Below are 13,670 nucleotides of genomic sequence, written 5' to 3' on the forward strand. Positions count from 1 at the left end.
TTGGCAAGGGGGCGCAGGTTGACTTGCCGGCAAGGAGCTGAACCGGGCCAGAACTTGTCACACCAGCTTGGATTCAGGGGAGGAAAAAAAAAGAGAAAAAAAAAAAAAAAGAAAAGAGTAGAAGTACAGTGCGACAAATGGTTTACTCCTGCATTCCCCAGGCTTTTAAAAACATAATTCAGGAAAAGGAAACAAGCATAGTCCACTTGAAGCCTTGATATAGGACATAAAACCTTTCTTTGTTTTGTTATGCTTCTACTCTCTGCATGCACCCTTTGCTTTTCAGGGGTGAGATACAGGAAGCACAGGCCTCCGTAACCTCTGGGTTGCTGGGGTGAGACCAGAGGCATAGTTCATTAATACAGAAAGATCAGTATTAGGGCTCTGATTGCAGGTTGAACTGTGTTGCAGCCAGGTATTGCAGGTGTTGGTCCACTACAAACTCGCTCCGCCGGTTCAGCTTTGTTTGAAAAAAAAATGTTGACGTGTTGGTCATTAAGTATTTTCTGCGCTTCTGCAGCTGGCCTAAACATGTAAAACCAATACAAAATGCCTGTCATCTGCTCTGATTTCTTACATGCAGTCAGGCGCCCTTGCCTTGTCCGGATCAAGTTTGTCTTGCCGGGTGATCCACAAGCGCACAGATCCTCTAGGAACTACAGCCTGTTACGTACAGCCACTAATTCTGGTTGTTCTGCAGGAGATCCTGTATATGCGGTTCTTTATCCCCCTAAGTAGTTTTACGTCACTCTGTGAACACGCTGGGGCTGGTGACAATGCCTTATTTCAGCCTAACAAAGCTATTTTCCTTTGGTTCATTTTACAGCCAGAGGAGAAAGATGTAATTCAGGAGTGTGTTCCTCACTAACTACAGACCTCAGCCAAGTGAGCAATAGCAAATACTCTTTGTCACTGCAATTTTGGGGCCAGTGCTACTCTTTAGAAGTGTTTCAGGTCACCTTAGTGAGAAAGCTGTTGTAAGTTGCTGTATTCTAGCATCTGTATTCAAATTTATTTTATTTACGCTGAGAAAAGGAAAAAGCTTTTTGGCCTTAGAACCCGTAAAAACAAGACATCTATGCTGGAAGTACTTTCTCTACCGGCAGTGGTTGTCTAAAGTGTTACGACTGAGTTAAGCTCAAATGGTGTTACATTGCGTTTCCCTGGGCAAGCAGAACTCTTCAGGTTTACTCTGCATTTTTCCTACCGTATTTGAATGAAGAACACTAGGCAGTTTAACAGAAGTTCATGGGCATTACATTTGATGTTTATTAACAACATTTACTGAAATTTATAATACAAGTTATGTTACCAGACATAGGAAGAATTTTACGTCTGATTGGCTGCAACTATGTGACTATGTGCTTTCTATGCACTGCCACGAAGTAAGCGGAGACTTTGCGTTAGTTTCAGAACTACATTCACACTTTCACTGTTCGGAATCGGATGCCTTAAGATTCTTTTACCCCTTACAATTATTTGATTTAAACAGTGAAATGAGATGGCATATGCTGGTTGGACCTTCAAAAGCTGAAAGAGGAGGTGATCTGTTTTTGAAAAAATTTGTTTGCTTTATATATCCGTTTATTTAGTAAGGCAAAGATCAAACCAGTTGAACTCCTCAGGTTCTTTTGCTCTCTTGCTTACAAACAAGAGCATGTGGACTAATCCTTATGGATGATACACAAATAACTTCAACAACATGGCGTGAACAAACTAGATAAGGAATTTTTCCCTGGCTTGGGTAGTAAGAATCATAGATGATTTTCTTATTAAGTGCAGATATCAAGTTAATGGTAGACTTTTATGCTAATTTTACATCAGCATTACAGCTTCAGTTTGGGGCCAGTCTCCAGAAAATGTAAATATTAAGAAGGGAGATATATTGTCACCGTGTAATACTGTGATAATGCTGCTACGGTATGCTTTGGATGTGTCTTCTTTTTTATTAGCACAGTTGACTGAAAATTATTCTGCATCTGGGTCTTGATCACTTCTGGATAAGTGTTATTTCTGTCACTGAAATATAATTGAATTTTGGTGCATGAATTTTGAATGTTAAATTGGAAATATTTTACTCAGAAGATAACCCCTAACAGTCCTGTAGCATCAGCATTTGAAAAGACAAGGTTCTGTAATTTCTTTGTTTATCAAAATATCTTTCACAGTGAATATAATAGAGGACAGTTAATTACAAATCGTTTTATCTAACTTTTTTAATTACTGATTTAACAATATGGTATTCTCTTGGGCTTTTTTGCTCAAACTTGAGTTTATTTTAGAGAATCAGAGCTGTGTATTGCAGTCTCGGAGAACTCAAGATTTTGTTGCGCTTGGAACTTGGTAAATGCCTGTAGGAAGGACTGCCCAAGCTCCTGTTCAAGTGGCAGTCATAGAATCATAGGATATCTCAAGTTGGAAGGGACCCATAAGGATCACCCTGTACAGAAACAATCAGAAAGGGAGGGTGATGGGTGACACGACCTTGTGGTGTCTGAATGGCACCCTCTGAGAAGAGTTCAGAACTTAGGGAGGTTCACGTATGCACTGACTGCAATTCAGATCCAAGGACAGAGACAAAAGTATCTTCTTAAAAAGCTGACGTTGAGAGCAGTGTTTTTCACTTGCCTGAGGAGAGCGGTTGATAGGCTGGGCAGGGCTGCTACTCAGAGGGATCTTGATGGGATAGAGAAATGGGCTGACGGGAACCTCATAAATTCCAGCAAAGGCAATGAGAAAGCCCTGCATCTGGGATGGAATAGCTCAATGACCACTACAGGCTGGGGGAAGACTTGATGGAGAGGAGCATTGCAGAATGGGACCTAGGTGTCCTGGTGGACCACACGTTGAATATGAGTCTGTGCTGCTGCAGCAAAGGACAACCGCATTGTGGGCCATATTAGTAATCGTGGCTGACGGACAGCAGGTCGAAAGAATGAGTATTCCCCTCTGTTTGGCACTTGTGAGACTAGAAAGGCTGTTAGGGGGCTGGAGCACATGATATTCAAGGAGAACCTGAGAGAGGTGGGTTTGTTCAGCCTTAAGAAGAGAATGTGTAGGAAGGGGAGATCTTGCTGCTGCACATGGAAAGATATAGAGCCAGACTCCTTGTAGAGGTGCCTGGCAGTGGGATGAGAGGCGACGGACACAAGCTGGTTTAGCTACAACAAAGGTCTTTTTGGGTTTGTTTGTTTTTAACCTGGAGAATGGTCAAACACTGAAGGAGGGGTCTAATGAGTGTGTGGAGCGTCCATCTGTGGAGGTGCTATAACTTGACTGGACAAGGGCCCATGCAACCACATCTAATTCAGCTTGTGCTGGATGGTGTATGAAAATCCCTCCCAACCTAAATTGTCCTGTTCTTCTGTGGTTACTTGAGAACCAAACATCATACCTTTGGAAGTTAATTGTTAAAGTTATGCTTAGGAAAACATGAACCCAATAAAGTATGCAAGAAACCTTAGATTTCCTTGAAATTGCATCTGGAACGAACATACGGTCATCACAAAAACTTGTAATGTTAACTTTATTTACCATATTATATGAACTTAAAAAAAATAAGACCTTGCATATTTTCTTATTGGTAATTTATGGCTTAGAATTTTTGTTACAAAAGCTAATGTTTGAGAGAACATCAAGCAGGAGGCCTGATGAGAATGTAAGGAGTATCACACTTACTGTGCAGTGAATTTTAGGCAGCGGCACCTTAATAAGACTCCTAGACACTGTCATGAAAGCTAGTTTACCGCCTGGGAATTTTTAAGGAGAAGAAAATGCCTATCCAGAACCCTGCATGCAGCCAAATCTTTGAATTTAAAACTGTTGCCTATTCAGGTTACCTACTTAAGACATATACCTGTTGGTTACATTAACTCTGCTTTCACAGTGGTCCAGTTTATAAGCCACCTAAACTGTTGATTTTGAGTCTTATCAATCCCTAGATGTCATTAAAGGTTAAGGACAAAATTATGATGGATTTAGCTTAGTGTCTGCTCTATTTGTTCTAAGACAGAATGGGCTGTGGGTTTCTGTGAATTTGCGTTGAGTGATAAGTTTGAGGAATTTATGTCGTCGCTTCTTCATGATGATTCAGTATTAAAGAAAAGCATGACGTGGCTTCTAAATATCTTTAAGGAACCAATTTTTAATTAATTCTAGCTCATAAACTCATGGATTAGTGTATAAGCTGTCAGGAAATTAAATGTGTATTCAAAGAGGAAGTACAGCAGTTTGGAATTTGATGCTTTTTTATCTTTTGCTCATTGTAAAAAAATCTGGTCTAGGCTCAAAATGGAGTTCAGCTGTGAGATACAAGTGGCTCTTTCAAAAGTGTTAGGGACTGTAGTGACTGAGGTATAATAAAAGAACCGATGTATTTTTTTATCATCTTGCATTTAAACTACTGTTTTTGGAATGGTGGAAAGAGTAAATCAACACAGAAGGATTAAAGTTCTTTTTATATTGCAAAAAATGTGCGACCACCCACTGCATGTTTATGTGGAGATTTGGACAAAGACTTATCTAGTCAACATATTAGGGGTTAGAAGGGGATTTGTAAGACAGCTTGATAGTGTATCTCTCTGTTACTTGAGGCAGGGATGATTTAGTGATGACTGCAAAGTAGCAATGGCTGCAAAGTCAGTTAATGAAATAATTTCCTTCTGGGGTTCTGAAAAAGGAAACGGTGTATCAGTGATAACTCTGCAGTGAAATCTTAAAGATTGACTTCCCCTAGCTTGTTCTGCTCTCAGTAAATGCTCAGTTTTCCACAGCTTTCAGTTTCTTTGTTGGATGGGATAGGTAAAGGACAGTCTTAGCGTTCTCTTCTTCAGAAAGACACAACATTGTGTTATCTGCAACTGTGTTGGAAAAGGTGAGTAACCTGGGACTATTTTAATCTAGAAACCCAGCTTCCCTTTGCCAGAAGCGCTTTCAGCTTTCTCACTGGCCTGATGGAAGATGCTCACCACTTGGCTGCTTTGAAGGTGAGGGAGATTTGTATGTATTCTCCCTGCAGCCTAGAAATGAGGGCTGTGACTGAACTTTTGCGTGGTTCAGTCAAAGACCCAGTGCCATCAACTGGTGTCTGCCTTCAAGCAATCTCTGCCTGCAGGGATCACTGGTCTCAGAAAAACTTCAATGCTCTCCCTCCACACTTTCATACCATAGTTAGATGTGAGAAAAGTAATGTCTAATTTCACTGTTTGGCTGTGTGAAAAATAGGAAATTTTTGTAACCTGTTACATTCTGCTGTGCCCAATCTGTACCAGGAGGATTATGCTAGTTTAATTATTTTGAATTAGTTTGGTTAGTGGAAGAGGAAAATCAGGGAAGGCCTTCTGATGCAGTTGCCAGTACTTTCATGTAACCAAGTTAGCAAATGTCCTTTTACTGATACTTGTGACAAAACTTTCTCATACGTAGCTGCAATTCAACTTCAACTTCTTAGTTTTGTTAAAAAAGTAGTATACAGAAAGAAAATCTCATTTAACTAACCCCTGTTTATACAGTATTAAAACTACAAAATTATCTCACAATATTTTTTTCTTGCCTCTTGCGTGCATTCAGCATAATGGAATTCCTTTATTACTTATGTGCTCTGTAGATAAATGCTATTATATACAGTTCTACATATCTTTCTTTTAGAGAAGTGAAACTTCAAAGTAGTGTTTTATGGGTATGCAGGGAACAGAATCCAGGCTGCTTATGTACCAGTCTTACAAATATTTCAGCACCCTGTTTAAAACCCCTTGTTGGGTGATGCAGGGGACAAATGCAAGTTGGAGTGCAGATCTTGATTCAGGAGCTCATAATCTTTCTAGGAAATGGACTTCCAAAATTAATTTTATTTTGGTCTATTTTCAGGACACGTCTTACAGTTTTTTAAGATGATTCAGAGTGTAAATTGGCAAAACTTGAATTCTGATCAAGCAAAGCATCTAACTGGAAGTTTTTTCAAAGGCTTCCATCTATAATTAAACTGCAAAACTTGTTTGCATCTGCCTTAATTATTTAGCTATTTTTTATCTTAGTGTTAAGTTTTATATATGAAAAATGATCCCTAAAACCTGCAAATAAATGGAAATAATACATTTAAATGCAAATAGAGTATCCAGATTTTAAGTAGTTAATACTGCTCAAATGTGGGTTTGGAATAGATATGATTATTTGAAAGACTGATTTACCTTATTTTGCCTTCTTTTAAAAAGTTGATTCTAAATTACATTTTTATAAGTCTGTAATTTTTTGCTTTTTAGGGGTTTCTACATTGGTGAAGGTATACTGGGCAAGTGTTGTCCTGAAAGCTGCTTTTAGGATGTCTGAAGATGATGAAAAAGTTAAACTCCGTCGAATTGAACCTGCCATTCAGAAATTCATTAAAGTGGCAATTCCAACAGATTTGGAAAGGTTAAGAAAACACAAAATAAATATTGAGAAGGTTAGTGTTCACTTCTTACTAATGTAGTTCTTTTTACAGTATAGAAGCAGTCATGCTGGAAGATTATACAGAGATGTCAATGACAAGTTGATTATGAAATGCTTTAATTCAAATTTGGCTAAAAATGAGACTTCTGTGTCGTCTAGTAATTCAGTGTGTACAAAGGTCTTTACATTTGCAGTAATTAGTCAATCTGCAGAGTGAGAAACATTACTGTTTTGTGTTAAAATGTTATTGTAAGGAAAGCAACCTAATATTCTTAATTTATTTTTAAGTCACAGCAGTTTGCTGCCAACTATTCTGAGTAACTTACTGTTTGTACCTTTTTCTCTGTCTATTTTTAAACTGAGTTGAGAGGAATAGAGAGATTGAATTATTTAAGTAAAAAGAAAAAGACTTGTAACAAAATTGTAGTATGTTTATATGTTTCTTGTTGACATTAGCTCACACTTTACAGTGAAACTGAATATGCTTCCAAGAAAAATTCTTCCATACACTGTAGCAATGCCTATACTGGTAAAATAAACATGACCAGGACAGTTGTCTGGCATGAAATGGCCTATGTCCATATTATTAAATCCTCATATTCTGCAAAACAGGGTGGCTGTATCCAGACTGTTGATGGGGAATAGCCTCTGTTCCGTGTTTATAACCTCTTAGCCATCCTCAGGAACACTTTATGTGAGAGAGCTGTTTGGCATGGCCAGGGACAGTTCTAACACTTTAACAGCACAGATGACCAGATTTCAGACTTGAAACATTCTCAGTCTCTGTTTGTTAGTATAGATACAGCCTGTGGAAACAGAGAAATTGGTTTGTGGAGGAAGGTGGTGTCCTGATTTCAGCTGGGATAGAGTTAACTTTAATCCTAGTAGCTGGTATAGTGTTGTGGTTTGGATTTGGTATGGGAATTATGTTGATAACACAATGACGTTTTTAGTATGGGAATAATGTTGATAACACAATGTTTTAGTTGTTGCTGAGCAGTGCTTACACTAGTCAGGGCCTTTTCTGCTTCTCGTGTTCTGCCAGTTGCCCAAGAAGCTGGGAGGAGGCACAGCCAGGACAGCTGACCCCAACTGGCCAAGGGGATATCCCATACCATATGATGTCATGCTCAGCATATAAAGCTAGGGTAAAAGGAAGGAAGGGGGGGATGTTTGGAGTGGTGGCGTTTGTCTTCCCAAGTGACTGTTACATGTGATGGAGCCCTGCTTCATAGTGGAGCCCCCATCCCACAGGGGTGAGTGAGCGAGCAACTGTGTGGTGCTTAGTCCGCTGGCTAGGGTTAAACCACAACCGTCGTTTTTGGCACCCAACATGAGGGACAAAGGGTTTGAAATAGTAACAGATTAACCAGAGCATATTAAGGAATTTATACCTGTTAACTGTTGCTGGTCACAATATTGCTTCATCTGTTCTCGATATTAGTTTATCTGATGCTCTTTTTTTTGCTGTGCATGTTAAGGATTGGTGGTGTTTTTTGCAGTTTGCTGTGCTCTGCAGTGATTAGTGATGTTTTGCCTGGGATATTTATTATTAAAACACTGGCCTTGAGTTTAATCTAGTATTCGGGTTTTGCACTGAAGCCATTACTATACTTCAGGTACCACCTCATGGAGACAATTAGCAATTATACCTCTTACTCTGGGAGATTTTTTTATGGAGGAAATACAGAATGGCACCTTTGCTACTTTCTTCTACGATGTTTCCTCCTTCAGCACAGGAACTTTTCAGTATCTTGAACATCACTGGGTAGTTAAGATACTTCTATTGGTATTTCTTGGCAATATTGTTTTGGTTTTGTCTAAGGTTAATTAGCAGTTTGAGAATATCATCCAGAGATCTGCCCCAAGGCTATATAGTTATGAGTATGTGAGATCGCATGGGCAAGTACCTAGGACAGTGGTCACCTCCGGTGATTTGGAATTTCACCCCTGAACAAGTGCAGAATCCTAAAAAACTAGTAAAGTATTTGGAAAAAGTACGTGGTCACCTTGGCAACTCTGGAGACACACAAATCACTGCAACATGCTGGGGCCTGGACCATGCCTGCCAAGCCCTGTTGTCCTGGTTTTGGCTGGAGTAGAGTTAATTTTCTTCATAGTAGGTGGCATAGTGCTGTGTTTTGGGTTTAGTATAAGAATGTTGATAACACACTGATGGTTTAGTTGTTGCTAAGCAGTGCTTACACCAGTCGGGGCCTTTTCTGCTTCCCATGCTCTGCCAGGTGCACAAGAAGCTGGGAGGGGACATAGCTGGGACAGCTGACCCCAACTGGCCAAAGGGATATCCCATACCATATGATGTCATGCTCAGCATATAAAGCTGGGGGAAAAAGAAGGAAGGGGGGGACGTTTGGAATGATGGCATTTGTCTTCCCAAGTAACATCTTTCCTGGAGATGGCTGAACACCTGCCTGCCCATGGGAAGCTGTGAATTAATTCCTTGCTTTGCTTGAGCATGCATCTTTTGCTTTACCTATTAAACTGTTCTTATCGCAACCCATGAGTTTTCTCACTTCTACTCTTCTGATTCTCTCCCCCATCCCACCAGGGGGGAGGAAGCGAGCGGCTGAGTGGTGCTGAGTTGCCGCATGGGGTTAAACCATGGCAGGTGCCAAGAGATTTACTGAAACAGGTGACACTAATAAAAAAAGGAAGAGAGTGAGTGTCACAGATGGAAGTTTTGAAATGACCATACAAGACATATTTGTTTAGGAAAGATTATACTTACCTCCACAGAAAAGTCAGTGACAGTGAGTGTCTGTAGTTCTGCGCAGTTCTGCACATTTCTGAAAAATCATACATTGCATTAATTTGACTAGGCTTATTCACAGTGTATAAAATCAAGTATATATGTAAATCTGGATGGCATAGGACAACCATCTACATTTTTTAACACCTTGGGAAGGAATGAAGAAATTGGAAGAAAGTAAGGTGAACATGATTTTGATTGCCTGAAAAGTGTGGTCTGAAGCATGCATGTAATGTGTTGTTGAAACTGTTTTGCATTTTGCTGCTGTCATTTGTTCACAACTTTTACCATAACATTACTGTAATTTTACCAAGTGAGTAATCTTTTGGATTAAATTTTCCATGCCAGGTTTCTGCCTCGAGTAGTTTGGGGATGGGAGAGAAGGGAAAATAAATCCATGTCTTTGCTTCTGAGAACATAGTCAGGAAATAATGTGTTGTTCAATTGATAGTAATTTATTTTGGTAAGAAACGCTTAGTTTAAGTGACAGTAAGTGATTGATAGCTTAGTGATAATTTCTCTTCAAAGCAGCGACGTGTTGGAACGCTGGAGACATTTTTGTGGGGTGGTCTTGGTCTGGACAGTACATTTTGCTGTGCCTCTCAAAATCTGCCGTTTTTTGGCCAAGAGGTACAATTCTGAAAAAAAGGTGGTTTGCAGGTACTCAGTAGATACTGGTTGAACTTCACCAGCTGAAGATTGCTAAAGATTTACCCAACATTAAGGCATGCTCCTGTGCTTAGAAATCAGCAGAACTCATTCCTGGAGTTGCTAAATTGATTAGTACTAAACCTGAGAATGAAAACAGGGAGATGATTTTTCTGTGTTCCCACTGTCTCATCCTCTTACTTTCCCTTATATGTGTGCACGAGGAAACTCTTCCTGGCTCATGTAAAGCATAGAATCATAGAATAGTTTGGTTTGGAAGGGACCTTTAAAGATGATCTAGTCCAAATCCTCTGCAATGACCAGGGACATGTTACGCTAGCTCAAGTTGCTTAAAGCCTCATCCAGCCTGGCCCTGAACACTTCCAGTGATGGGTCATCCACAACTTCTCTGGCCAACCTGTTCCAGTGTCTCACCACCCTCACAATAAAGAATTTCTTCCTAGTTTCTAATCTAAATTCATCCTCTTTCAGTTTAAAACCATTACCCCTCATCCTATCACTACACTCCCTGGTAAAGGCTCCCTCCCCATCTTTCCTGTAGGCCCCCTTAAAGTACTGGAAGGCCACAATAAGGTGTCCCCAGAGCCTTCTCTTCTCTAGGCTAAACAACCCCAATGATCTCAGCCTGTCCTTGTAGGACAGGTGCTCCAGCCCCCTGATCATCTTGCTGGGCCTCCTCTGGACCCACTCAAGCAGGTCCATGTCTTTCCTGTGCTGGGTGCCCCAGAGCTGGACACAGTACTCCAGGTGGGGTCTCACCAGAGCAGAGTAGAGGGGGAGAATCACCTCCCTCGACCTGCTGGCCATGCTGCTTTTGGGATTGCCCCAACCCAGATACAAAACCTTGCACTTGGCCTTGTTGAACCTCATGAGGTTCACATGGACCCACTTCTCGAGCTTGTCCAGGTCCCTCTGCATGGCATCCTGTCCCTCAGGAGCATCAGCCACACCACTCAGCTTGGTGTTGTGTGCAAACTTGATGAGGGTGCATTTGATCCCACTGTCTATGTCCTTGAAGATATTAAACAGTACCGATCCCCATACGGACCCCTGAGGGACACTACTTGTCACCAGTCTCCATCTGGGCATTGAGCTGTTGACCACTACCCTCTGGGTGACCATCCAACCATCCACCGAACAGTCCACCCATGGAATCCATCTCTCTCCAGTTTAGAGAGAAGGTTGTTGTGGGGGACCGTGTCAAAGGCCTTACAGAAGTTCAGACAGATGACATCTGTAGCTCTTCCCTTGTCCACTGATGCAGTCACTCTTTCATAGAAGGTCACTAGGTTTGTCAGGCGGGACTTGCCCTTGGTGAAGCCATGCTGGCTGTCTCAAATCACCTCCCTTGCCTCCATGAGCCTTAGCATAGCTTCTAGGAGGATCTGTTCCATGATCTTCCCAGGCACAGAGGTGAGGCTGACAGGTCGGTAGTTCCCAGGGTCCTCCTTTAGACCCTTTTTGAAAATGGGCACAATGTTTCCCTTTTTCCAGTCACCAGGGACTTCACCTGACCACCATGACTTTTCAAATATTATGGAGAGTGGCTTTTACATTACATCAAATTCCCTCAGGACTCTGGGATGCATCTTGTCAAGTCCTATAGACTTAATGTATGTTCAGGTTCCTCAGGTGGTCACACATCTGATTTTCTTTTACAGTGGGAGAGACTTTGCTCCCCCAGTCCCTGTCTTGCGAGGTAAAAGAATAAAGAATTGGGTGGCGGGAGCTTGTGAAGTACCTCAGATGGGAGGTGAAAGTGCAGAAATGGTGGCTGGCCGTGGCATGAGAGGAAAACTGGGACAGAGGAAGACCTGGGACTGCTGGGAGTAATGGTGGGAGATAACCGTTTGACTGTTTCCTGGTAAGGGTATAATAAGGATGCAATAAGGATATGAACTGTAATATTCACAAACTGAAAAGTGTATTAGTATAATATTTGCCTGAAGCAATAACTTCTGAATGAGATGACCTGTTTTTTCAGTCACAGCATGTTGTTTACTCTTTTATTCCATATTTGTATAATTCATTGCATTACCTAGATGCTAGTTGATTCAGCATTTTTTTTGCCTTGGAATTGGCCAGTTTGCAGCAGCCCCGTACTGCAGCAGCCAGGAGCAGCTTTCTGTTTTCCAGGTTCTCCCATAAAGAACAGTTAATTGAGTTACTTTGCATGTAGCCAGAGTACAGAGGAGTCAGTATTGGCTTGCTCTTGGGTGAGATGATGGGGGAGGAAGGAGCCTTGACTGTTAAATTGCCCCAGAGGGTTGTACAGCCTCCAGGGATCAGTGCATACATCTCTCAGTGTGCATGGCCCATATCTAGCAGTGGCCACAGAGCTAGCTAAGGCCAACTAGTGAAGAATAATGCAGAATAGGACAGGATTCAGAGGTGCCTAGAGGAGAGCATCATAATAATAGCTTTTCTGTGCAAGCTGTTTCATTCAAATATAAACAGTCTTGATGATAGCTTGGTTGATCCCTTCTTTCTCTAACCAGAAGTTGCACAACTGCACATGGAAGCAACATGCTTTTGTCATAATCCACCAAGAGGGATTTCTTGGTTTCAAAGAGGTAGTTTTTGGTCCACAATTGGCTTGTGTTAAAATTATATTAAAAATTATATCCTTAGGGCAGCACTTCAATTAACACCAACAGCATCAATGAATGTGGAGCAGAGAGGTATACCATTCTTCAGAGTCTTGAGGAAGGCATCCAGAAATGAAGGGATGCAGTTAAAAAATACCCACAAAAGGGTGGCAGAAAAGCTACAGCCTTGCCTCAGAGGAGCAAACGGGTGGTCACTGTAAAAAGGCAGTCTGGTGATGGGAGGGGGGAGCTGACCTGCCAGTACAAAATGGGAAGTGATTAGCAGGGCATATTAGCGTTGCACAAATGGTTTTGTTGCACTTTGAAGGTAGAGATAAGCTTTTGGTGTGTGCATGGTAGAAATTAGGGAGAGAGGATGGAGGGCATGGTTATAACTGTTAAGCCACTTGATTTTTTTTGGAAGAGTATTACTTTGTACAGCTAAATAGATTCTTTGCTAAGTCTTGTCCATATATGTAAAACTCCCTTCATTTAAGGTATATAAAAACCCTATAAAGAAGCTACAAAAGGCGTTGGGTGCTGCAACGAGAAACAGAGACATGATCAGTTGTTACCCTGTGTAGTACTTAGCAGTGTGAGAGATGATCTTGGGAACTGCTGCTTTCTGCAGAACCTGGTCAGTAAGGAGTGGTAGCCAGTTACTGGTTGGTCCTGCTCAAGATCTTTTTAAAAAAAAACTGGAAATCTTTTATGTGTTTAGACAAAGAATAATTAAGCTGTATCTAGCCAGATAATGTTACCATGGTGTCAGGGAAGGGGTGAAATACGTTACACTTAATTCAGCCATGTGTTGTTCAGTTGAAGTCTTTATTGGTCAACGCATTTGAGTCAAACGTTCCTGTTTTGCAGATAGAAGGAGAGATCGTTGTAAGGATTGTTTTCTGGGTCTAGAAGAAAATGCAGAAGATATTAGCACTGAGGATAAAATGAGTCTTTATGTTGGTTCTGGTTTAACACTTTGTTCAAAGCATTGTCAGAGAAACTCATCCTTAGCCAGAATTTAATTAGAGATAATACAAACTGCAGCATTTCTGTGATGGCACTCAATGATTACGTTGAATACCAGGATGTTTTATTGAGTTGACTTTTATTTTTTGAATATAAAAATCTGATGCAATCTAAAAGTACCTGGTTTGGATATTTCTTGAGATTTTCAGGTTATTGGTTTCAATGTTAATGATCTGTTTAGTCAACAT

General features: G+C 40.9%; 1 protein-coding gene across 3 annotated transcripts in view; it reads left to right on the plus strand.

The window, feature by feature from the left end:
* The first annotated feature begins 4,520 nt into the window (after positions 1–4,520).
* Positions 4,521–13,670, plus strand: part of STX17 (syntaxin 17) — a 32,631-nt gene continuing 23,481 nt past the window's right edge. For 2 of the 3 annotated variants that reach the window (XR_004842606.1, XM_009643487.2), the window contains exons 1-2: positions 4,522–4,873; positions 6,258–6,439. Coding sequence is in view for 2 of the 3 variants with exons in the window: in XM_009643487.2 (XP_009641782.1) it covers positions 6,317–6,439 (123 nt within the window). In the remaining variant the exon portion in view is untranslated. Of the gene's footprint in view, positions 4,874–6,257; positions 6,440–13,670 lie in introns of all 3 variants that reach the window. The other variant, XM_035898994.1, reaches the window with a different exon arrangement.

This window comes from Egretta garzetta, unplaced genomic scaffold, assembly GCF_000687185.1.
Source record: "Egretta garzetta isolate BGI_Z169 unplaced genomic scaffold, ASM68718v1 scaffold88, whole genome shotgun sequence".
Lineage (NCBI taxonomy): Eukaryota > Metazoa > Chordata > Aves > Pelecaniformes > Ardeidae > Egretta > Egretta garzetta.